This window comes from Melanotaenia boesemani, chromosome 5 (assembly GCF_017639745.1).
Source record: "Melanotaenia boesemani isolate fMelBoe1 chromosome 5, fMelBoe1.pri, whole genome shotgun sequence".
Taxonomy (NCBI): domain Eukaryota; kingdom Metazoa; phylum Chordata; class Actinopteri; order Atheriniformes; family Melanotaeniidae; genus Melanotaenia; species Melanotaenia boesemani.
Genome location: NC_055686.1, coordinates 11,844,071 through 11,870,775, shown reverse-complemented (window position 1 = coordinate 11,870,775; position 26,705 = coordinate 11,844,071). Strand labels below are relative to the sequence as shown.

At 37.8% G+C, this 26,705-nt stretch overlaps 1 protein-coding gene across 1 annotated transcript in view; it reads left to right on the top strand.

The window, feature by feature from the left end:
* The window catches only part of dachb (dachshund b), a 114,014-nt gene that overhangs the window by 63,043 nt on the left and 24,266 nt on the right, over positions 1–26,705 (top strand). The window contains exon 3 of the mRNA XM_041986458.1: positions 14,788–14,898. Within this exon, the coding sequence (XP_041842392.1) occupies positions 14,788–14,898 (111 nt within the window). The remainder of the gene's footprint in view (positions 1–14,787; positions 14,899–26,705) is intronic.

The window sequence follows — 26,705 nt, the reverse complement described above, 5'->3', positions numbered from 1 at the left end:
AGCCATGAAATCTCTAGTGAAGGAGGTCAGGGTGTATGAATGGGTAACTTGACAACAAAACCCTGATATTTCTTTAAATTCTGGTTCAGTTTTTGTGTCTAGATGTAACCCAGCAATACACTTTTACAGACACAGTCCAATTCAATATAATTTATTGTAGTCCAGTACAGTTTAATTAAAAGAAAATCATTACATGATTCCCATTAGTTTAATTTATAACAGCTCTGTTCATATAAAACCTCCCAGTGGATTAGCGACTTGTCCAGGGTGTCCCCTCACAAGTATAAAAAATGGATGGATGCATGTATGGATGGATGGATGGATGGACGGATGGATGGACGAATGGATGGATGGATGGATGGATGGATAGATGGATGAATGGATGGATGGATGGATGGATGGATGGATAGATGGATGGATGGATGGATGGATGGATGGATGGGTGGATGGATGGATGGATGGATGGATGGATGGATGGATAGATGGATGGATGGATGGATAGATGGATGGATGGATGGATGGATGGATGAATGGATGGATGAATGGATGGATGGATGAATGGATGGATGGATGGATGAATGAATGAATGGATGGATGGATGGATGGATAGATGGATATATGGATGGATGAATGGATGGATGAATGGATGGATGGATGGATTGAGTTCATATAAGCCAGTTCATAAAAAAGTAATTGCCTTGCTAAGGATACCTTTGGGTTTCAAAACTTCTCGTTGATTCAGTCTCTCATCCTGAGCATGCACGCAGCGGACGAAGGTGGAGAGAAAATACTCCCTTTTAATGGTCAGGAAAACCTCCAACAGAACCAGGCTCAGAAAGGCCTGCCTTGACTGGTTGAGGTAGAAGGGATAGGACAGAGGTGTCAACAGCACTCTGCAAGAAGAGAACTTTGTTGTTGTTCTTGTGGTGTCAAAAACAAGAACAAAATTAGTTTTGGGCTGGCGGTTTCATACTTCACAAGACACTTTGTCTGCAGCAAGACAGGGTTTTGTGCAGAGTGGTGTCCATGTCTTTATGTACCATGTGTTTATTCCTTTTTGTACTCCATCACTTCATACACAGCAACTATACAGCTGTTCCTTAAAGCTATCCATTCAACCTTGTTAAATCTTTCACACCAGTGGAGAAGTGGAAAGAACAACTTTCTACTTTAGTCTTTCTCCCATTAATCATGCAAACTTAAAATCTTACCAATTATACTCATGGACACCAAACAAGAAAGAAGTTCTGCTCAGATGATGTGTCGTGAACATGCTGCTAAAACTCCCAAACCAGAGCTGTGAGAATCAAATGATGCCATCTCGAGAACAAAACAAAGTTCTCTGTTCCTGCAGAGTATGTAAAAAGCCTCAATCCAAGGATACCTGCTGAGAAAGAAAAAAAGGAAACATGAGTCATTGACAATAATGTCATATATTTATACATTGAAAAAAAGACAAGAGGAAGAAGTGGAGGGAAATGCTCAGAACACCATGAGGCTTCCCCTAGCAGACTAAAACTAAATTGAAGGGATGGCGAACAGTCACCCAAACCAGTCCCAACTGCAGCCTTTATCAAAAATAAAGGTTTTAAGTATGATCTCAAAGGTAGAGAGGGTGTTTTCTTCCTGAACCTAAATTTAGGTACTAATTCCAACAAACCAATCCAAAGCACCATCCCATTTCATACTACTTTCATATACTATAAGTCTAAGAAAGTCTATAGTCAATCAGTTTTCACACATGTAGTACCTAAAAGCAAGTCTTCAAAGTTCACTTCAAACCCAAACCGCTCATGTTAACATTCCCTGCCACCTGACATTGTAAGTTTTTGTATTGTTTGGAGAGCAGAAAGCACAGGGACTGTGTCTATAAATAACACATATCTCACCTATGATCAAATACCTGAAAGTTTAAGGAGATCAACGAGACACTGACAAGAGATAAATGCTCCAAAAAGCACATTAAGCTGCCAGCCCGTGTACTCTGGTCAGACTGCTGATTTTTCTTTACTGCTTCTGGAAATCCTGCACTGAAAACTGCAGGAATTAACACCAGACTTAAAGTCAGGCTACTTCTATGGCTGTTAGAGACCATGATTCATGTCTGCTTTGGTGTTGACTGACTGCCAGTTTGGGATTGGTTACAGCTGCTAGAGCAGCAAGCTCAACACTTAATAGATAAAGTAGCAGTTTGTTTTCCCGTGAAGCTGATCAATAATGATGATCAAACTCTGGGTTGAAATCATAGTCCGAAGTGATTATCTTACCTCTAATATGAGTATATGCATCAATATCTGTCATATAACAATTGTTTGGTGGGGTATTTTTTTTAAACATAGATTTTAAATGGTAAATGATCTGTATTTATATAGTGGCTACCATAAACACAATATACAATATACATCACATTCACACACTGATGGCAGAAGCTGCCATGCAAGGTGCTTAACCACAACCCATCAGGAGCAATTTGGGGTTCGATGTTTTGCTCAGGGACACTTTGAAATGAGTTCAACAGGCCGAGGATCAACCCGGCAACCCTCAGGCTACAAGACGACCGCTCTGCCCACTGAGCCACTCCGCTGTATATTTATATTTAAGTCACTTTCATTTCATTTCAAGAGTTAAATGAAATTTAGTTGAAGTTCATTATTCAAGTTCATACAAAACAGCTTTATTTCTGACTGGAAAAATATCAAAATAATTGTTTTACCTCAGTTAAAAAGTATTATAATTAAATTTAAATAGTGGGCTTCTGAAAAAATCCAGTTTTGGACTTTAGTTCCTTGAGGAGACCCGATGGTGGACAGGAACAACTGACTGGATGAGTGTTTTAGTTGTTTTTCCTTCAAATTTTCTTCTGTTTTTTTTCTTTTCATGGACAAAACCTTTTCTGTGCTCCTGTAGCAGGCAGTGTGTGTGAATCATTTTCCCCCTGAGCTGAGAGTCAAATTGTTTTAAGTTATTTAACTGAACAGCTTTCTTGTTTTTGTTTTCCACAAATCATTTTCTTGTAGTTTTATTTCCTTAGTTCTCCCTCCTAATTTTTCCATTCTCATATTTCTTGGGTCAACTCCTTTTCCTTATTCCCTCATGATTATACTTCCTCATCCCTTCTTCTTACTCTGCATCTTTTCATCTTCCAGGCTTCTGTTTTGAATTCTGTTCCCCTTGATCCCTTTCTCAGTTCATGCTCCTTTACCTGTTTTCCTGCTGTTTGCTTTTACTCCTCCTCCTTTCCCTCACTCCATCTTTTCTCTTGGCAGCCATCTTTCCTTGATTTCCTCACTTATCGCTTTTATTGTACACCTCTCCTTCTGTTCTACATCCTTTTGCTTTTTAGGAAAATAGATTTTTTTTCTTTTGTTGCCACATAGAAGTGAAAATGGAGGGAAAATGGCGGGAGGGGAAAATGGAGGGAAGAAAGGAAGGATGTCGCCAGAGGAGATAATGAAACCTAAAAACAAATGCCAAAGTAGTCGGCGAAAGATGGTGGGAGGGGAGAAAAATAGGAATAAAGAGGTGGACCAGAGAAGGCAGTGCCAATGATAGAGGGATGAGGAATGGAAGAATGAACAAGTGGGTGATGGGAAGAAGAAAAAGATGTAATGGGAAGGAAACAAAGATGAGAAAAAGAGAGGGTGAAGGAGTGCAGATTGCATGATGGTGTGATGAATGACACGTCTCTTGGGTCCCACTCTTCCATCTGTCCATCCCTCCCTCCTCCTTCACTCTTCATGTCCCTCCTCTCTTCCCTTCCTTCCTTCTTATCTTGTCTCTTCTCCTCCTTTCTGCTTGTAGATATTCTTTTTTTCCTCTGTAACTTCTTTTTTCTCTCCCAGCTCATCTTCCTCTCCTTTCGCCACCCTGTATTTTTTTTACCATGTTTTCTTCTTTGCTTGTTTTTTTTGTATTTTACATTTTTTGTCTTTCGCGACTTTCTCTTCTTTATTTATTCATTTTCGTTCTTCTGTCTCTTTCTTTTATTTGTTTTGACTCATCATTTTTCACTACAGCACCTTTCTCAACTTCCTCCCTCTTTTCCTTCCTTCTTTCAATTTTTCTTAAACTGTATCTTTTCCTCCTCTTCCTTGACTGTCTCCTTCTATCGTCTCTCAATCTTTTTTATATCGCCTACCTCCTGTCTTGCTTTCTTGCCATCCATTTCTTCTTCATCCCTCCTTTTATCTTTTATTTGTCCTTTATTTCTGTCTATCCCTTTTCTACCATTTTTATCTCCAATTTTTTACCCCTTTTTTTTGTTACGCCTCTTGCCTCTTCAACCATCTCCTACTAGCCTGGTTCCTTCTTGCCTCCGTTTTCCCCCTCCTTCATTCCTTACTTCTCTCCTTTTGTCTCATTACCTGTCATATTTATCTCCTCCCTCCATCCTGTTCACCTGTATCTGTTTCTTTCCGTCTTGCTCTTTTTATTCTTCCTTCTTTCCTTTCCTTATAATCCTTTTCAAACTTCCTGTCTCCTTTCCTTCTCCCTTTCTCATCTAACTCTGCACCCTTCCTTCCCTCATATTCTTCATCTCTCCTCCATCTTTCTCACCTCTCTAATCTTTGCCTCCGTCATCTTGCCAGCTTTTTTTTCTCACTCTCCCTCTCCATCCCTCCCTCCCTCCTTCCATCCCCTTGACAGTGACTGTTGGCCTCCTTCTCCCTCCCTTCCTCTCCAGGATAAATAAAACATGCTTGTGTTTAGTGACATATGGACACAGCTCACTGTGGCATACTAATGACACACACACATACCTGATATGTGTGTGTGTGTTTGTTGAACATTAGTGGAACCCAGAGAAAACATTTGCTCACTTATGATCGCTCATTAGCTCACACACACACACCACATATATAACACACGCACACACACTTGGCAGTCGTCGGATGTCGCATTCCGCCTCAGTCACACTCACACGCAGAGTTGGTCGTCTTAGTGGCCCCGCGTCCATGGAGACGCCACGTTGCCGGGGGAGACGGGCTGTTGTTTACGACCTTGCGGGCGCCACGTCGATGGGGGGCATCAGCCAATCACAGATGGACATTTATCACACTGTTAGAAAACACAGAGGAAGATTTTTGGGGGGAAAATGGTGAGAAGAAAGCATAGATACACGGGAGAAAGTTGAGATGAAGATGGGGAAAAAGCCAAATGATTAAAGCAAAAGGGGAATGAAGACATGAAAAACTGCAAAACAAATGTGTGATGAAAAAATGGAGGAAGGAAAGAGTGGAATGAAGATTTAATAAGTAAAATTAGGGAGAGGGATGATGGAAAAGAGATGATATGAGAGAATCCTGTTGAGAAAAAACAACAAATGGGAATGAAAAAAAGAGGGTAAAAAAGAGAGCTTAAACGACAGCAAGAGAGTGATATCAGTTTAATTGGTCTCATCTTCCTTAACAAAGATGCTGTGATAAGCGTGGGAGTGTGTTTGTGTGTGTGTGGTAACCTATGCAGGGTGCTGCGGCACTCATTTGACTTGTTAATTCACTTCAAAAACAGCTCAATGGTTTGCCTTGTCTTCTAACACACACTCACTTTACATAAAAACACAGCAACACACCTAAACTGCATAAACTCACATTTTGAAGTGATAAACATAAACACATCTGGCGCATGAGCATGCACACACTCTTAAAAACACACTCTGTGTGGATTACAGATGAAGTGCTTTCAATCTTGTCCTGAAAAGAATACACCCATCTAAAGGACTCTCATGTGCACCTGCAGACATGGAGAGGAGACAGAGATGAGGAGGGAGAGAGGAAGGCTGAGGAGGCTTAAAGTGACATTAAGTCTTTTTCATCTTTCTCCTCCTTCTGCACCACTTTGCACAGCAATACACTAAATATAAAATGGACATTTAAAGCCAGCGCCCCCCACTGGTTAAGTTTACCATTATAGGAATATTTTCTTGTAATTGAATTTAGCTTGGGATAGGTAATTTTTTCTCTTTTTAAAATACTATTTAAGATTTTATTTATCTATTTTTTTAAGTCTTTAACACCAGACCACAGCTTTGAAAAACTGATTTGATAACACTGATCATCTTAATTCAAAGCCCTCTACTGTGAGGCAACTTTGGTTTCTGGCGTTCATGTGAATATTAGGGCTGGGCTTCAAATAAAAACTTTTTTTTTTTACACCAAAATCAATTCAGTTATTTAATTATTATAATTATTTTAATCACACTTTCGCATCCCCAAACAGCAGCTAATTTGACATCCGTCTTAAATCCTGTCTCTTCTCTGAGATTTCTCCAGTCAGTAAAAGTCGGTCTGATTTTAACTCTTGTCTTATCATTTGTTCTGCCTCCCTTTTTGTCCTCTCTACGTTCTCTTTTGTTTCTTTGATGAATCAGCCAAAAGCATTTAAAACGGCCAGCGTGTTGATATCCAGTTGCTAGCATGTGACACAAGAGACATTTTTAGGAAATTGCTCCAGGAATGTACATAAATGTCAGTGTGCTATCAAAACTAGTGCAGTATGCAGTATTGCTTTAACTCTTTAATGCCTACTGAACACTATTTTCTAGTATATTCACAAGTGAGGATGGTGTATTTGCATATCAGTGACCTCACTGGACATTGGCAATTCACCCAGTACAATGCCACCCATTGATGAATAAATAAATATAGTATAACATTTAAAATATATATGTACACTGAAATTACCAAGTTTGTCTCAGTGACAAAGAAGACAAGAAAATGATATAGCTTTATTTGCATTGATAGTTTATATTATATAAATATGAAAGCATATTTTATAAAAAATGTTATAGAATAGATCAAAATAAACTATGAAAAAGTAAAATAAGATTTAAAAAAACATCACTGCATGTCTATAGAAATAAAATATTGTATGTGGAAAACTTGTGCTACTGTTTTTTAATAGTTCATGCATCAAATGGAAACAAATGACAGAAATTATTCAAAACAAGTTTAGCTTCTTTTTTATCGTCTCTTCTGGGAGTTTACCTAAGGTTAAAGTAGACTAACACAAAGCTTTGATACTAGCATGTAAAACAAGCTGGCAATGAAAATATAACTTTGCCACAATATGTGTAAACAGTAACTAATGAATACAAACAATATCCCAACTACAAAGGAACTTTCTTTCTGCTTTAGTTCCACTGGTGTGCCAGACTTTTTAATTTGGGCGCACCAGCAAAAAACACGAGGTACATCCAGATTTTCACTGTGTGATTTCCTTAAAATGCAGGATTTCCTTAAAATGTATTAAACTATATTAACCATAGCCTTTTATTTTTTTATGTTTTCAACTGGAATGCTGTATAGAAAAAAATGTATCTTTATTTGGAGTGAAAATGTTAATTAGAAAAAAGCATTATTTTTAATTGATTTATTCCACAAAATTCTATATTTTACAGCTGATACCAGTTTCATTGTGAAATTTCACGATCCTCGCATGTGAGCTGATCGCAATTTTAAACATAAACTGTGGTTTACAACTGTTAATCATAGCCAATCAGAGGAGAAGACCCACCCATCCCTTAATTTATCACAGTGTAATTCTTAGCTCGGATAAGAGGGGGAATGAACACAGAATACAAAGACAGACATTTAGGGAGATAAAATTCCTAAACCTCAGAAATGTTCTGCACAGCAGTGTGACCAAGTCTACATGGTAAAATGTCCTTGGGCAAGATTTTTAATCCCACATTTCTTTAAATTTGTTTTTTTGTCTGCCAAATCAATGTTACACCAAGGAACTTTATTTAAAAAAAATACCTTTGACCAGACTAGACAATGATTGACCACTAATTATTAAATAAATGTTTAATGCAAGTATTGCTTTAACTCTGCAGTGAGCATTATTTTAACTAATATAACCACCACCGCTGGGATTATTGACTCTAAATATTCATACGAACCCACAACCATAATTTAAACACAAAGTATAACTTGATGAGAACAAGAACATTTACATAAAAAACTTTAGTGATTTACATAATATTTTTTTTCCATCTTTAGCGGACAGTAATAATGGGTTTATTTTCTAATATTTTTTTAAAAGGCAGTAGACTCCTTAGTCATTGACATCTTTAAAATATAAAACCATAAAATCACTACCAGTCAGTCCTTAACAAGGCAGACATCTCTGACTTATGCTAGTCTTTATTAGTTCCAGCCACTGGCTGTAATATTAAAGAAATCTTTAACCCCTTAAATGTACACATGGAAAGAAACCAGTAGATTCAATTGAATCTTTTTCCATTCTTTATTGTCAATAGAACCATTTCTTTTTAAAAGCATCAAAACTACAAACTGTTGACTTAGAGAGAGAACACCCATATTAATTATTAATGTAAAAAAATTCCAAAATTGTCCCCTAACAAGGCAACCAAACCCTTACGGTCCTCATGATACATTTGTAAAGTCTAGGTGAAGTCTTTGACCTTCTTTCTGGTCAGCCCTCTTCTGGTTGACCTGACGGGGCACCTCTCACCATGTTGCATCACTTCAGTTGCAAGTCTTAAATTTAAAACTTCATTTCATATCTGAACATAAAATCTTGTTTTACGACTTTTGTTGCTGGTTCCACTTGTAGTTTACTGGACAAACCTGATGGAAAAGTTTATATTTATTCTGACTACCAGAGGCATTGCATCAAGAGTTCTAGCTGAGCTACTTACATATTCAGAAACATCTTAAAGTCAAAGATATAACATAAAATAGCAAAGGGAATAGCACAAAATGGCCGTCGCAAAATGGCTGCAAATTGGTGTCCCGGACAGTCTGTGAGAGCTAAAAATGGACGATCTAAGTGCCCGAGCACTGAGCTGAAATCTATTTGACTCAGCACAAGAGCAATCGACTGCATTTGTAAATCGGCACTCCCAAGTGCTCACAGGAAGAAAAGGAAGCAAAAGAAAAACAAAAACCAAGCCCGAACAGTGCGCTTCTAAATTCAGAACACAAAGAGCAATTTCTCTGTTTCCCTGTTTGTTTTATTCAAAGTGTCACTCCATCTCTTAGAGCATGTTCAGAGCACTCCTTCAGAGATGGAGGTGCACTTCATTAAATATTTACCAAGGCAGCCAAATGGGGTGGATTTTCACGCAAGCTCAGGAGGGGGCCTTAAGACTCCTGAAGATCATCTAGTGGCCTCCAGCAGCAAACTCTTAAGCTCTTTTAAGACCACCTCACTGTGCTAGGTGAGGATATTGTCAGTTTTTGTTCAATGGTTGCAGTATGGTGGCTGCATTCACTAAGAAAGCTCTTCAGGAGAAAAAGTAACATTTCACTATTACAAAGCAGGTGTTTGGTAAAGTTTTCATATGATCACAATAAAGAACCTGTTTATTCTCCTTAGTAGAATGAGAAGTATAACAACACAAGAATAGATCTAATTTGCCTGACTTCATTATTTAAACAACCATTAACAGTTTTCTTTTTCTCTTTTAATTTATTTTTTTAATTTATTATTTTTATTAATTTCTTTTGTAATATATTTCATAAAAATGCATTTTTACATTTTACATTTTTACGATAATTTTGGACCAGAATGTCACATGTGACGACTGAGTGGTTAATTGTGTCATACATGAAATGGGTCATCCTGCAGCCATGCCCCAAAAGGCTTGAAAACTGTCAGATTCTTCATAAACAAGGAGGATAAAGTGGTTTTTAGTGGATTCTGCTCACAGCTGTGACAAGACACCTATTTGTCCAAAATCAGCTTCTTTTAAAAATGGCAAATTTAGATTGGTATCGGGTTTTGTAGTATCGGAACACTTTTATGAATACTGAGTACACTCTAATAGTATCAGACCAATACGGTGAAAGGACTGTTTTGTTGACATGTTCACCACTCAAAGCACTTTTACACTACATGTCACATTCACCCATTCACACACTCATACAGCACTTCTGTTGTTAGATACTAAGTGCTTTTGATACTACTATCACTCACATTTAAATGTGGGGTTCAGTGTCTTGCCCAAGGACACTTTGGCATGTAGTCAGGGAAAAGAAACATCGATTCCAGGGAAGCTGAATTTCCAGTTGGCAGGCAACTCAGGAGGAAGAGCTTCCTCCTGAGCTACAGCCGCCCGCTCCGTGCTGCATAACGTGTAGGTAACTTGGAAGGAAAACTAAGTAAAATACATATTTTATTTGTCACATCCCGCACACGGGATGTCCAGTACCAGCAGATTAAATGTTCTTTTCTTTTGCAAATGGTTGCACTCAATGATTCCATCAATTTTAAATTAATTGAAAAAAAGGGTAAGATTTTGTTTAAATATCCAATTAAAACTTCCAATGATAAAATACATTTTTTCTTCATATTTCAAGTTTTAGAATTTTTTTCTGAGCTTTCATTAAAATTACAACTTTGTCAATTGTAGTTTCCTTCCTCTATAGCCCATTTTAGAGTTGGATCTTACCGATCCGACCCTGAAGAATGGAGCTTGACATGCTGTAGTCCACTGATTGGTCACATGCCAAGAGGAAAGAATACAAACTACCGGATGTTCACCATTTTCCTCCTTTGTTTCTGTGTCACATTCTTCTTCATTGTAATTCAAGGAAGGCTTTGCACCGCTATAACATCATGCTATACGTAGCTGACGCATCTATTGTTATCTATTGATATGCTGCATACCGGCTAATAGAGATCAGGATTTACTAAAACAAGCCGTCCCATATGGACCCAGGCCTGCTGGTGAAAACGGGGTTATGATCAATGATTTTCAGTAGCAGTATGATGTGCTTAATTACTGTGGTTCATGTGCATTTTTTTCTATATCATCTCTTTATTTATTACATTTTTTGCACATCATTTGTGGGTATGGTAGTTTCTCCAGATGTGTTTGATTGTAAAACCAGTTTACAGAAATAATCCCAACTTTAGTTAACAGCTTGTAAAGTTACTATCCTAACAAGTGTTAGTCTGTTTACAATAATAATAAAGCAATGATTCTGTCCCATTTACACAAGTCACAAGTTTTTTTTTTTCAAAGAAGAAATGTTCAGGATCTTTTATTTTTAATACATAAGAAAAGTAATGCTAGTCAAAGTTTAATCATTTCAGTGCTGTTGGAAGAAAAGTTGCATCACGTTATGCTGATGATTCACTGCTGTTCCAGTCATAATTTAATGTGTCCTCATTTTCTTTTTGCTTCTTCATGTCTTATCCTTTTCCTCTATCCGTCCTTTCGAAAGTATTACTATGCACTGGAGAGAAAAAGAGATGGGTAAACGAGGCACAGACAAGCCACAGGGGAACACAGAGACACACTCACAAGCACATGGAAAAATGTATATTCTCTCACACATACACAAGCTCTTTATGGTGTGTGTGTCTTTGAAGCAGTCTGTCAATCAATCACACACTAATTCCCAAGGTTCCGTGGTCGCCATTAGCGACGGGGGTCGATGCTCGGTAACCGTGGACACAGCGGACAGCCATCGATCCAAGAGGGGAAAAGAGGCAGAGTGTGTGTGTGTGTATGATAGTCATGATGGAGAACAGTATTGTGGCTCTACCCCTGACTATCGATCGACTTCTGGTTGCACTGAGCCGAAGCGGGCGTTCTGACTGTCCGAATGTGTGTGTACATGATCAAACTTGTGCGTGTGTGTCCACCTATGTGTATTTCCTGTTTCTCTACATGCAACTTTGTGTGTGAGCGTGAGTGTCAAGGTGTTCTTCAATAGAGTAATCAATGTGTGAATGCTGTTCTGACCCCACAGAGGGACTCTGTTTTCTATTTAACCCCCTTCTCCTCTAGTGTTCAATGTTAAACTTGAAAAACTCCTTAGAATGTCTTGACTTTCACATAATAAATTAGATTTTAAACAATTACAGCCATTGTCTGTTTTTAAGTCCCATAACCATTGTTGCTCAGTTAAAACCAGCCTTAAACATCTGTACTGTTCTTCAATGCTGCTACTAATGATTATTGATCAGTTGACGATTGTCAAAATGATTTTTTGTAAAAAGTGACAGACTTACTACAAATATTAACCTCATAATAAAAATCCTCTGGGGAACTTGAACATCTGGGTACAATTTCATGCAAACTGTTAAAAGTTGGTCAGTTCAGATGTCGAAGCAGAGTTAATATATCATATGTACGATACAATATGATGATGATGATTATGTATTTCCCGTTTGTGTCTGTTTGTATCATAAGTACTTCATGGTATGTGTTTTGTTGTCTGTTTCTCTCTTTTTTAACTTTTTCTGTTTTAACTTATTTCTTCTTTTCTTTTAAGTTTATTTTATTTTTTTTAATCTTTTATTCGTTTTTTTCTTTTGCACCTTGCTGTAATACTTTTAATGTTTTATAAAAAACACTTTGTGTTGTCTTAAACATGAAATGTGCTATTGAAAAAAATCCTGTCTTTACAGTCAATAATATTTCCTTTTGTTCTCATTCATTTATACTCTATTTCTTTTCTACTTATTATAACTTCTTTATCGTCATTGTTTTCCTTTTCCTTTATTGTTCTTTTTTAAATCATTCACCTTAAATCCAGTTCAATTTTAAGAGATTTTTTTTTACTTTTTGTGTTTGATTTTAAAAGAATCACAGACAGCACCAGCTGGTGTGATTTGCTCTGAGGTGTGTTTGTGAGAAATGGCTTGATGTTCTTCACTCTGCGTGGAAAGAAAACCTCCTCTCTCATTGTTGGCCTCTTTTTCTCCATCATCTTTCTCCAACTCATCATCATCCTCGCTCAGCAGGACAGCAGACAATACGTCTGGTCATTCTGCCTCAGGCTCTCAATTTCTCTACCCCTCGCTTATTTTTATTGTTATTTTTTACTGGTCGGTCTTGTTATTATTTGATTTTTTTTCTAAAATAATTTTTAGTCTGATACAAAAATTGTGAGTTAGATATATTGGCTTAATTTAATTGGCTAAAGGCTAATTGTCTTAAGTAATTGGCTCTTTTGGATGTAAAAAAAATTTAAAAAGAAAAAAAAACATTAAAATCACAATAAAAATCACATATTTATGCACAGGTTATGATTTGATAATAGTCAATAGTATCTGCTGTTTGCTAGAGTTGTCCAGGTTGATGCATTTGTAACATAATTTTACAAAACAAACCTTTAATTAAACAAATTACTATACTGTACATTAAAAAGGTAAAACTTTATATAAAAACTTTTATTTGTTTTAGTGTTTACACTATTAATAAACAAAACAATATTTGATACCACTGTTCCAACAGAATTATCATATCAATATCAATGTAATCAGCTGGGCAAGAAAAAAACATTTACACAAAGTCTAAGATCAAACATGCCTTTTTAACAAATAGAAAAGATATTTAGGCTTAACTGGAACATAACATTGATAAAAAATAAAGTTTTGTTTTGTTTATTGTTTTTTTTTTACATTTGAAGTCCCACCGGCTGGAGGTCTGACTGGGTCTAGTCCAAAACATTCCTGAGTGGTGTTAAATTCATAGCCCTCTTCATACGTGTAAAAGGTCCTGTTAGCCAAGTTAGCACCAGCAAGCTCGATGTTGCCATGGAAACAAAGGGGAGAAAAGTGGATTTATGTTAAACCCAGGATACTGCACCGCACAATCTGACGTAATAAGCCGAAAAATCCAAGACAATAATTTTACACTGGAAAGCGTTTTCTCAAATTATTAAGTCTCGCTACCAAAAAAATGTGCTACGTGTAAAATAAAAACATCTGTGGTCATACATGTGTTAATGTGTACAAAGCTTAGGTAGGCAGAGTGCAAATAACCACAAAACAAATAAATGAGGTTAAAATCAGGTAGCAGGGAGGTAGCATTTATATATTAACATTAGAAGGAAAAAAAAATTCCTTTGCTTTTTCCAGTTTAGTTTAACCTGCATACAACTTTTTGTCCTCTACACCTCCCTCTCTCCCTTCCTCATCCATCCTGCTTTAAATTAGATTTCAAACATCTCCTCCCTCCTCCCCCCCATCTTTCTATCTTGTTTTCTTTATAGCTTACAGACAACTGTACAGTGTGTAATGGACATTCCTCTGAGGCCGTCAAGCGTGACCGGGGCAAAACCAACTGACCCCCCCGCCCTCCCCCCCACACACACATACACACACGCGTACGTGAAACATGCATGCATACCCTCACACATACATTTAAACATGAAAACAAACTGTACAGACACACTCAGCACAATGCAAAAGCTAGCATGCACACTTACACACATAATAGTGGATGTGCACAAACACACACACACATACACACACATACAGAGGGTCATCTCTCTCACTCTGCTGGTTGTTGTGTATAGAAGTCAGTTCCAGGTCAGTGCACAGAGCCAGGGATCTTAGTCCACACAAAAGATTGTGTGTGTGTTTGTGTAGATGTGTGTGAGAAGCGGTGGGGCTGTTCCCTTTTTGGGTGTGTTTGGTTTTCTGCATGTGTGTATCGGTGGACGTACATCAGGCCTAAGGCAACCGAAACTGCACTCACACCCTGAAACATTTCAGTAAAACGCTCGCACTGAAAAGAAGGTTTGACTTCAACAGCCAGGGCTGCACTGTCAGTATGTGTGTGGCTGTGCACTGCAAAGCATTATGGGTAAAGGCAGGCAGCACCTGTGTGGTCTGGTGAGGTGCCAACGAGGGCTGCGATTGGTTTAAGCTGTCAGATAATATGACTGGATGAGTTTTAGTGCAGCTGATGGTGTTGATTAAAATACTGATTGACAGTAATGACAATGTGCTGCTGAAGATGATGATGATGATGATGCTAACAGTGTGTGTGTGTGTGTGTGTGTGTGTGTGTCTTAGGCCTGACAGCAGCAGCCATGGCCGAACTCCAAAAGCTACAGAAGATGAAGATGATGATGAGTCTCCAGAATGGCAACGAGTCTGACAATGACGACCTGCACTCCAATACAGGTGCGACACAAACACACACACATCTTGTACATGCGCGTGTGAATAGTGAAGTTACTCAGCGCATGTGAAATATAAGGATTAGCTGTGGAGTCCCTCTGAAAGACTGAATCAAAGGCAACTGGACTTTTTTGTTTTTTTTTTGTCTCTTGAAAACATTTCTCTACTCATCCAAAAGGCTTCTTCAATTCTAAACTGACTGGTGAGGAGTTCCAGGCCTATAAACTGCAGTTTGGTTATTTACTCTTAAGAGTCGTTGAAGTCATATAGTGTTGTTGACCCTTCCGACCATCTTCGGGAAGCTGCCTTGGAAGAAGAGTCAAGGCTAAGTATCCCCTTTCCCCAAGATGCAATTGGACCTGCTTCTTAAAGACGCACCAAAGAACTTTTGTACATTTTCTATCAACAGCTAATTCAGCATCCACCCTGCATCCCCTGTACTGTGAGCTCTTTCCAGCCAGTATAGGTTTAGTCTTATCTTGACTCTTATCTCTTGCTCTGTCCCTTTCGCTCATTTGTTTCCTCTCTTCCTGTGATAAGGTCTTCTTGTGTTACTATGCAGAATCAGCCTTGGTGCGCATTCAAAATGGCAGGTGTGTGGTGTGTAAGGTGAAACTCAGCTGCAATGTCACGTGGGATGCTGTATGGCAACAACATCTCCAAAAATCTACATAATAGACGTCACTGTGCCATCAAACGAGTCCAGAACGCAGTTTTATGGTCACAAAAGTTACGTACTTCATATTTTAGAATAAGGGACTCTGTTTTGTGCACAGGAATGTGCACATTTTGGACAGGGAAGAAAGATGGTTTGAGAGAGGAGTGAAAGAACCATGTATGTCAAACGGAAAAAAAACATTAAACTGATGAGTTGGAATCAGGTTTCATCTGTCCAAAACCTACAGTTCAGCCTTTGACTCTCCTTCCCAGGCAGTTTCTAAACTATTCGCACCATCAGGCAGGTAAGCAACGACACACAGGATGGTTGAACGACACTCATATGACCTCAATGACTCTTAAGTGTAAATGACTGAACTACAGTTTTTCAGCCTGAAACTCCTAACCTGTAACTTTACAACTGAAGAAGCCTTTTGCAGCCAACATATAGCTTTAGACTCTGGATATGTTGGCAGTTTCTGGAAGTTTAGTGTGGATATTAGCAATAATCAACAGAAACCCAGGGGACAAGTTCAACTTTTTAAGCCCGTTTGTTCTTACTGTGTGGCGTAATGAACTGTACACCCACCCTTGGCTGCAATCAGGCCTTTGGACTGTTAGCTTATGTTAACATCAGCAAAATGAACAAAACCCACACCATCAGCAACTTTAGAAAAAAACAAAAAAGATAAACGTCCAAGAAACATCCAGTGTTGTATGTTTTTAGAAAAGCAGCATATAGTTGGATTTACATCCATAAGCAGTATCTTGCCATACATTAAATGGCATAAGATGGCTGAAATGAAGGGAGAAGAAGAGGAAAAAGAGAGGCAACACTGATTTTAAGAACAGAAATATTAGCCTCTTAGCTCTTAAAACCCAGAAACACAAGCCCTTTTGATGCAGGCTGCTCGGTAGAGCAGGTTTTGCTGTTATGCAATAAAAGAGACAATTAAATCAGATTTATGTTTAATAAATAAAGGTCTATATCTCTTATGTATAGGCCATTATGTGTTTTAAAATGGCAAAAACATTGTTCATTAGTATGTTAGACTTCCTTGAAAACAAGAAAGATGTTGATGACTTATCCTTCACTTGGGGGCAAAAATCAGTTTCACATCCTATGAAGTGCAATTGTGATTTATTTATTTATTTATTCTGTTTTTACTAAAAGTTTAAACAGAGCTGATGTTGATGCCTGCTCAGGCTTGTGGAGATGACCAGAGGAGGCGACAAAGGAGAGCATGAATATTTTGAAGCTAAAATACCAAAGAAATGGTAAAACAGAAAATGAGGAGATATGAAAACAAACAAAAACATCAAAAAGTCATTGTAAAGCGTTATTTATGCTTCCTTTACGTACATAAATAGGTGCATCCATGCCAAATGTTTTCAAACGTCACTACACACGTACTCCAGTGCATCCTTTACATTGGCATGGTTGTTAGACGATACATAATAATAATAATAATGGATTAGATTTATATAGCGCTTTTCAAGGCACCCAAAGCGCTTTACATTGTGAATCCATTATTCATCCACTCCTCACTCATACCTGGTGATGGTAAGCTACGTGTGTAGCCACAGCTGCCCTGGGGCAAGCTGACGGAAATGTGGCTGCCAGTCTGCGCCTACGGCCTCTCCACATCACGACTTCTTCTTTGTTCTTTTTCTGGTCTCATATCAACTACACTGTCCAACACTGCCCCCCACAGTTTCTGGTGATACTGCACTGTTTTCTATGATTGTGTATGCATCTACAAGCTCTGAAGATGTTCCACAATGTGCACATAAAGGATGCAGAAGATGGATAGAAGGATAGACACATGCATATTTATCATAGAGCATAATTGATCCTTAACTTCTCCTTTGATTGGCACATAATCAAATATCTTCAGAGCTTTCATCGGGACTACGATCTGCAGAGCTCCATCTGAATCTGTGTCACTCTGGATAATAATAATTATAGTTACTAGTGACTTATTGCAAAAGGTAACTGAGTTTGGATGAAATGGAAACCTAATTGAATAAGTTACTAACAGAAAAATCATGGAGACTAATCTCAGGGTGATGGATGTCATGTCTTGGTTCTTCACGCTTCTTGCAGGAGCTTCACGCTTACAACCACAATGAAAAATAAAAACTTTGTTTCTGGTTATGATGAACATTTCTCATAACGTTCTTATGTTTCATCTGTGTGAGGGAAAAGCAATGTTTGTGGTTCCAGTTTTAAACTCTTGTTTTTTTCTGGACTCGTTGCTGCGTCTTCTGGTAGTTTGTGTGTGTGGCTGTCCACTCTGACTGGGTCTGCTCCTTTACCATTAGCCAGGCGATGACCACAATAATAATAAAAAATTAATATTAATGCCACAATTTTTTATACACACTTCTTTCAGGTTATAGTCTGCAAAGTGCATCTGTGTTCATTGAAGGTCTCTTAACATATAAGGACAGTTAGGCCCTGTTTACACTACGATGCTGAAACAGCAAAACGCAAAAGTTTTGTTGTGTTATGGCCTCTTGTTAACACGCTAACAGAGTTTTGGGTGGATAAAACTGCAAAGATTTGACAACGGCCTCCAGGAAGTCCCATCAGTGTAAAATGGAAGTGGAATCTGTTGGCAATGATGACATCTTTCGCATCTTTTTGCTCTTGCACTCTCAGACCCTGCTTAACCCACAAGAAACACAATATAGTCCGAACAAATGCAGACTTTGTGTTTACCAAAACAAATCTAATCTCATCTTAAAATAGTAGCACTCTGTCAGTAATGTTTTATCCTCAGTAACGGGAACGGCGGGGTAACGATGGACAGAGTAATTAGTTAGATTACCCACTACTGAAAAAAGTAAAGCTGTTAGCAACACCATTTATTTTTATTCTGCACTTTGTTCAGGCAGACAGTAGCGTGTAAACAACACCACACATGCTAAAGCATGTCATGTAATGACAGCAGTGTCAGGAAAGTTTTTATTTAAAGAGCCAAAATTCATAATAATCCACTTTTTGTAGGCTGGTGGGTGTTACTTTACAGCTTTAATTACAGCGTCTATTAGCACGATAACTATTCTATTCTATTCTATTCTATAACTAAAGACTGACCACGTGCACCATGCTTGTGTCAAATATCTGCATTTTCATCTCAAAACATCATCAATGTCTGCCTGGTTTTGTATCATGGACAGCCTGCTGTTTTTTGTTTTTTTTTTTGTTTTTTTTTTGTTTTGTTTTGTTTTTTTCTTTTTCTTTTATAGATGAACACATTTCTGACATTTAAAGTGTGTTAGTTACCATGAAGATAACATCTTTAGATACTTTTTGATATGTTTAAATGTTATTTTGGCTGGAAAGGTGGATTATGCTTGTGGGAAAGGGAAAATGCAGGTTGCAGTCTGTTTAAGTTTCCACAATAAAGTGAGATACCTGTACAGTAAAAAAAAAAAAAAAAAAAAGTAAGCATAAGAGGCAGTAATGCCTCCTGTAAAGCCCACTCTGCTCTGATTGGTCAGCAGTAACCAGCCATTATTCACCGTCAGCTATTCTGATATGCAACGTTTTAAAGTGGCACAAACTCTCAGTGGAAGATAAGTCATCAATACGTTTTTATTGTTTCCAGGAAATAAAGAAAATAGAAAACTTACTAAAGATTCCTTTGTTAATTTTATTAGATGGCATGTAGATAAAAATCTTCACCTCTTGTGAGCAGAGTGAAAGTCAGTTATACTGATGTCTGAATTTCATGTTTAGTCTGAACATTGTTTTTACATCCCACCTATAAAAACACACACTTCAAACACACTCCTATACTTTCCGGTCCATTCAATCTCTGCTGTGTTTGCTCCTCTGAATTATTAAAGCGACAGAAAACAAAAAGCAGAGTGAAAAGAAAGGTGGGAGCAATCCTTCCTTCTGTTTCCACCTCGATTCTCCTCTTTCTATTTTCCTCTTTAGTGTCTTCCTTTTCTTCAGCTGACCTGGCAAATGGGCTGATAGAGTTACTCTTCCTCTGTTGTCTCATTTTATTCTTTCGCCAAGTCGTTTTTTATTTATTGCCTTCTGCTGTTATTCTTCATTTTCTTCTGCCTTCTTTTATTTCATTCAGTGTTTTTTTTTCACCCCCTTTTTGTGCGATCGCAGAGAGCCTTCTTTTCATTGTCCGACCTTGTTTTCTTTGTGAGAGACACTCACATCGGCCTGGGAAACTGTGGCGGACAATAGAGCAGAGGAACGAGTGTATGAAATGAAAAAGAAAATAAAGCGAGAGAGGACAGAGGGTGAAAATGAGAGAATGGGATATTTAGGGCGAGAGGAAAAGGGGAGAAAAAGAAAAGATGCTCCAGTGTTTGATGGGTGAAAGTCGATCACTCGGGCCTGTTCTGGTTGTGGTGACAGTCACGTTTTTTTCCTTACTATTATAGAAATGACAAAAAACACAGATTGGAGGGATGGATTGGCGTGTCAGTAGAAACCATGTCTTTGCTTTGTGAGCGGGGAGGAAACAGGGTGAATGAAACTAGGTGGGGTTTGAATGAAAAGGAAAAAGTGGAGGAAGGATAGAGCAAAGAAAAATAAAGTGGAAAAACCCTAACTATGAATCAAAGGAGATAAAGTGAGAACAAAAAGAAGAGCAAATAAAAGAGAAAGTGACACAGCAAGATCAAGAGGTTGTAGAGGTGTGTGTGCTCAGGGAGAGATTCTGTCAGCTTGACTTCGGTTTAAGGATAAAAGTGTGGTGGGTTACCTGCACAGGGTAGAGAAGACCAGTGAGATGAGTTTAACTACCGAACTATACCCAGTGACACCGAAGCAATCTGACACTAAACGCCTCAAACAAGGATTAATCTATGAAGTCTGTCCAGAAGTCTGAGTAACGCTGCGTGCGTGGACTAAACTCACACAATGCTCTGAAATCAAAAACAACTTTATATTATCAGCTCTTACTTACAGTTTATTGGGGTAAAAGTTGTACTGATATCCATGTTTGTTAAAGCCCCACTACAGAACTTTTCTGTACTTAAGTTTCTCCTAACGACAGCTAATTCAGCATCCTGTCTCTTCTCTGAGCTCTCTGCACTTAGTAAGTCAGTCAGTCCAATTTTATCTCTTCTTCTGTGACTTTCTCCCTTTTCCCCGTTTCCTGTGATAATTGCCTCTTGGATTTCTTTGCTGAATCAGCCGTGGTGCACATTTAAACAAGCCAGTGTGTTGATATCCAGTTGCTGCCATGTGACGCGATGCCCTCAAGAAAGATACAGCTGTCATGTGATGCTCTGGGTTGGAAAAAAAAAAAAAAAACTGAGAAGCCTTAGCCTCAGGGTGCAGCAGGGCGACGACGGCTCCAGGAATGTAGATAATAAATATCAGTGGGCCATCAAAACAAGTCAGAAACATGGAGTTTTAAGGTGACTTATTTATGTGGTATTACTTTAATAAAGCTTGTGCAAAGTAAAAATTATTAAACTAAAGGGACAAGAGGAACGTACTGTGTTAAATTTGATGGTTTTAGCTCATTGCTAATCGTTATATTTAAACTCCCTTGCTAAACAGGATGATAGTAATAATAATATGTTTCATTTAGAGCGCCTTTTAGGAAACCCAAGGTCCATTTACAATTCAAGTCAATAAATCCAAAAGTAAGGAGATGCAACTCAAAAGTAAAAGAAAGCATTGATCATTTGATTGGAATATTTCCTGCAGATTTCTTACATTATGATAAAGAGATCCATATATAACAGGGGTGAGGGGGAACGATGGCACTTCTCACATCTATATCGTACAGTAAAAGTACTTCTTATGGAGCAATAAACCCATCACTCAAGTTATTAATTCCAACATGAAGTTGGCTGCAAACCCACAGTCACAACTTGAGTTTTAGCCCAAAGTGACCAGCCAGCCTATCTGCCGTGGGCCAGATTGATCATCCAAGTCTGACTGTAGGAGTCAGCATGTGTGGTTGTATAATGCTAACAATGGACCATTTATCTAAAACACAGTTTGTTTTTAATAACTACCAGGAGTTAGTCTCACTATTAACACTAAAAGGTCTCAAACTGTGGTACACATCCCACTGGTCATGCTCACGCTCCCTCCAGTGGTACGCTCAAGAATTTTCCGATATCAACCAATTTACAAATTCAGATTTTTTTAAATCCCATTTGCGATGACATCTGGCTCACAGAAGGATAGATGCAGAGTCAAATCACAGGACGTAATGTTTGTACTTACTGTACTGTGGATGTGTGAGAGGCCAGAGACATTATCCTGATAACGCTGCCATGACATTTACAAAGCTTGGTAACAACAAAAAAAACAATAAAAATGAGGTCACCTGGAGCTCTGCTGTCAGCTTCACTTCACAACATGCAGTTCTGAAAATCTCAGTTGTTATTGATCGACCACAGAAAACTTGAGGTGGGATTTTTTTGTGAATTTCTGGGCTTATTATGTTAATAAAGTCTGTTAAAGTGGAAAAATATAATTATCACATCATAAATGTGACAGGCTGAAAAAAAACAGGATACCAAACATGGCTGTGGTAAACATTTTTCTCCATTTATATGTGGTACCTAAAAGCTAAATATAAAAAAGGATTCAAGCAATCAAAATAGGATCAGACCTCTAAGAGTTATAAGGACTTTGCTGAGGGGTTACCTTTAAGTTGTGTGACTTAACTTAAGACTAACCTGCCTCTGTTTGGAGTGTGCCTGATGGAAAAGGGTTGGTCTTTACTAATATATATTATAATGTCAAGTCATGAAGGTGGTACTTTAAGAGCCGGATATCTTCTGAGATGGTACACAATGTAAAACATTAAAGAACCACTGACATACTTTTTATTTTAGGGAACAAATGGATGAATAAAGACAAAAATCTGGGAAATAATTGATACATTTAAAGAAGTGTTTCTGGAAACCTGGAGTAAAGTATATAAGTAAGAGGATAATGAGTTTTCTTTTCTTTTTTTTTTAATCAGCTAGGTATGCAGTAGAGTGTTTGTAGCCATGCTGTCTGAGTTAAACTGAGGTTGTTAGTGACATATAACCAGAGACAGATGTTTGTAAGGATGCAGAAGGTGGAGGGATCAGAGTGACCAAAACATTTAGTTTTACAATAATAAAATGAAACAGCTTTTTCAGTCTTCACGCTGTTAATTTAAATTGGCCTTAATGCTGTGATGGGGAACAGAAACCAGTCTGTGTGAATGTGCTTCAAAGTAACTGAAGTCGTGAGGCTGCAGGAGGAAAATGAAGTTGATACCTTCCAGAGTTCATATGAAACCTCATCAGTGATTGTTTTCAGCTGCAGCAAGTAGAGCAAATAACTGAATTTTGTACAGTGAAAACTTCTTTAGAAGTAGAAGAATTTCAGTCACTTAGAATAAGACATGTAAAAAGATGATTTATTAAGACCAAACAGGATGAAGAAGAAGAATGAGAGCTTCAGCTCCAAACTAAGAAAAATGAAAACTCATCCTTTAAATGAAAAATAGATTAAAAGTTTCAGTAACTTAACTCGAATAAAATTCAGGTGTAATGAGTTTGTAAGAAGATCTAAATGACTGAAGAGATGTAAAGAAGCCACAAAAGAAGTGACAGAAGAGGGGAGAAAAAAAAAAGAGGACAAGGCCAAGACAAAAAAATGAGAGGAGAGATGAAGAAAGAGAGAGAACATCTGCCCATCTGTTTATTCTTCTTTTCTTCCCCGGTGTAAATGGCAGAGGGGATGAGGCCCAGCTGTCATCCACACACACACACAGACACACACCGAGCGCAGGGAATTCAGTAGGCAATAATAGAGAGAGACGGTTGCTAATTCAAACTAATGGAGGGAGATGAAGATGGATGAGAGAGGGAACATGGGAGCAGGAAGAGAAGTGTGGAGGGCGAGAGAGGCAGCGTTCCACAGAGGAGGAGAGAACGAGAGCAGGAATGAAGGTGTGAAGAGATAAAGGCCATTAAACACAATTTAATCAAACAGAAATGTTTTAGAGTAGTCATCGTTGGTAATCAGGTTGCTTTGGCTCACACAATGAAATGCTTTTAATAATTATTCACTCATTTATGATTACTTATTAATGTAATGAACAGATTGCTTTGATCCATTTAAAAGAAATGTTTTGTTGTGTTTTGTTTTGTTTTACATTTTTTAAGCTGATCAGCTGTGTTCCAAAAACAAAAGTTTTAGATAATGTACTCTTTTTTTCTTTAATCTTTATTAAGGGACCAGTGTATGGAATGCTTTAAGCACCATTATTAATAAGTAAATAATAAAAACAAATGAGGAAATAGATAAAGCAATACATTAAAAAGTTTAGACAAATAAAATATAAAACAAATGTGAAAATAAAACAATTATTAAAGCCAAATAATATAATAATTTTCTTTATTTCTTTCATTCTTTTTTAAAATTATGTCATTAGTTTTTTACCCCTCTGTTTTTTATTTTACTGCATTGGTTTATCCATATTGCCATTTCTTCTTGCTTTTGTTAATAAAAATTGAACCAATCAGGTTTGAGTCATGCTACTGAGCTGTGACTTACTGAGCCAATCAGATTTCAGTTGTCCACATCCTCCTTAACAACACATCATATTCTTTTCCGACCATATCTGAAGTGAGAAATGAACCATGCTGTTGTCATTGTCTTGTCATTGATGTCAAACACGTTTCAAGCACCTGTGGTGTAACACCAAATTCTGTGACCCATACAGGAATTTTCAGCTGTAATTCGTCTCATAAAGAAGTTTTAAGAGTAATGAGGAAAGTACCTTATTAATTATGATGGGCGTTACAGGTTTCCTCATGGAGCTTGCTGCCACACCATATGTTGTTTAGATCATGTGATGAATTACAGGAAATAACATCTCTTTTCTCTCTTGAGAGTTTGAAAAATGGCAAAGACTGAGGCTAATGTTAAAAAAAAAGAAAAATAGTAACACAAACTGACCTTAAAGTGGAGAAAAATGAGGAAGCAGAGGTTAATGCAGTAGACAGATGTACCCTCAGGCTTTCTCCCTAAACTGTGCTGGATGAATGCTGCCGGACCCACAGTGATGCTGTTTTAAAGAAATGTTTGGTAAAGCTACATGTCTTTCACTGATCCATCACAAAACTGACTGGACGCATGGTTCCAGTAGGTCTTCGTCTCTGTATGTACTCCCTGGAAAACAGTGCAGTGATTTACTGAAATGTGCAAACATAATTGAAACTGTATTTAAAGTAAAAACAGTTCAATTCAAATAAGCTTTCAATTCATTATTTGTATGCTCACCCTTATTATTCAACTCTGTTTTAACCCTATTAGAGAAGTTTTTTTTGTAATTTGTTGAAGTAGTCATCAAGAATGGTTCTCCAGACTTCTCAAAGGGCTTTCCAAAACTCTTTTTTATATATATTTGAACATGTAGAAATAAAACATTAGAATAGTCATTACTGTTAACATGCTGAAAAGGAGCAGGAAGAAGCTGAAGTTTATTTAGTCCCATCTCTTCACCAGAATCAGTCAGTAAACCTGCTTCCAGTTTTCACCCAGGACTATTTACAATTTGCATTTACTGTCATATTTACAAAACCTCAAAACCCATCTTTACAAAACCTAAAGATATATCCGCATATCCATAAAGGTGTTCGCATATACACAACTGAAAACAAATTAATTAAATGAAGTAATCCATTCCACAACTTTGATGCCACAGACAGACACTAATGGTTCTCACTGTTCTTGTCTTGTATGTTTGAAGTTCATCTCTCCCCTGAAGTTATAGTTCAGGTTAGTTACTCCGTAGAAGTTAGACAAAAAGTTTTAACCTGCTGTCAGGGATGAGTTTGTTATTTTACACATGAATGTTGAGGTGTGAAAATGAGACGGTTCTGTTACTTTTAATATGTTTGTCCTAAAAAAAGAGTGGAGTTGCATGGTCAAAGTAGCCAGCATTATGAATAATTATTATTGCTAATCTTCTTTAGATGTTGGCTGCTTGTTCTTCTGTTCTCTGTCCAGATGTCCTGAGGTTCAGGTTCTGGCCAGAAAAGATTTAACCGTTAATTTTCAGTCCAGGTCTTGTTTCATTAGGCATTGTAGGAGACACAGTAGTATGTTCTGAATATTTATGTGGTGACACAGGTGACACGCAGCATCGGCATCTGGGTGGTGGGTGTGTTGCTGTGGGCGAGTGTGTCACAAAGTTTGTAAGGTACCAACTCACCGGTGTTTAGAATGAATGGATGAGCTCGGTGGGGGTCATATTTTCTGTTCACCGTGTATGGCATAATTTGCAGTAAGTCTGTCTCAGTTAGAATATTGTTTTATTCGTTAATTGGATTTTTTTTTGTACTGTTTATGGAAAGAATAAACGTATTGCTGCTGACACTGAAGTGCTTTGGAATATTTTGGAACATGCGTCTGGCAGATAACCCCAAGTTTAGCCCACAGAGGCCCTCAGATAAGTTACCGATTTAGACTTTTCTTCCAGTTTCCCTTCCTTAATAATGACTTCTTTACAGCCATCCTTCATGGAGACCATTTGTGACGAGGCTTCAGTGAACAGTAGATGAACTAGCTGAAGGTTCAGATGCATCTCTCAGGTCATGGTTTTCAGACACTTTTCACCTACATACATAGTTTGGTTTTTTCTCTTTATTTTTAGCAGCTGGTTGGCTCAATTGGCAGAGCATCAGTCTCCCATGTGGTAGACCAGAGTTTGATTCCCCCAGGGGATGAATATTAAGACTTTTCAATTGGGTCCTTAGGCAAGACCTTTAATGCTACTGCCTAACCATTGTAAGTCGCTTTGGATAAAAGCGTCTGCTGAATGACTGTAATATAGGAACACGATGCCACAATATGCCAAGTTTTCAGCCAATAGCTCTTTAGGGAATCCCCTTACTGAGTTTTCTGTAATGTGTGGAAACAACACTGGTTTATCCCTTCAGTTAGGTAGCTTTTGATGTGTGAACGATTAGAGGTCCATGTTAAGTAGCTTAATAAACACAAAAGTCATTTCTCTGAAAATAGTCAGGCACAAGGACTGGACTGTAAAGAAATAAAAAAGAAGCCAATGCCCAAAGACAAACTTTGAAAGACTTGAAAGCTGGAATAACTATTGCTTAAGACCACTTCAAAAGATGACTAGAAAGCCTGTCTACTTGGAAGA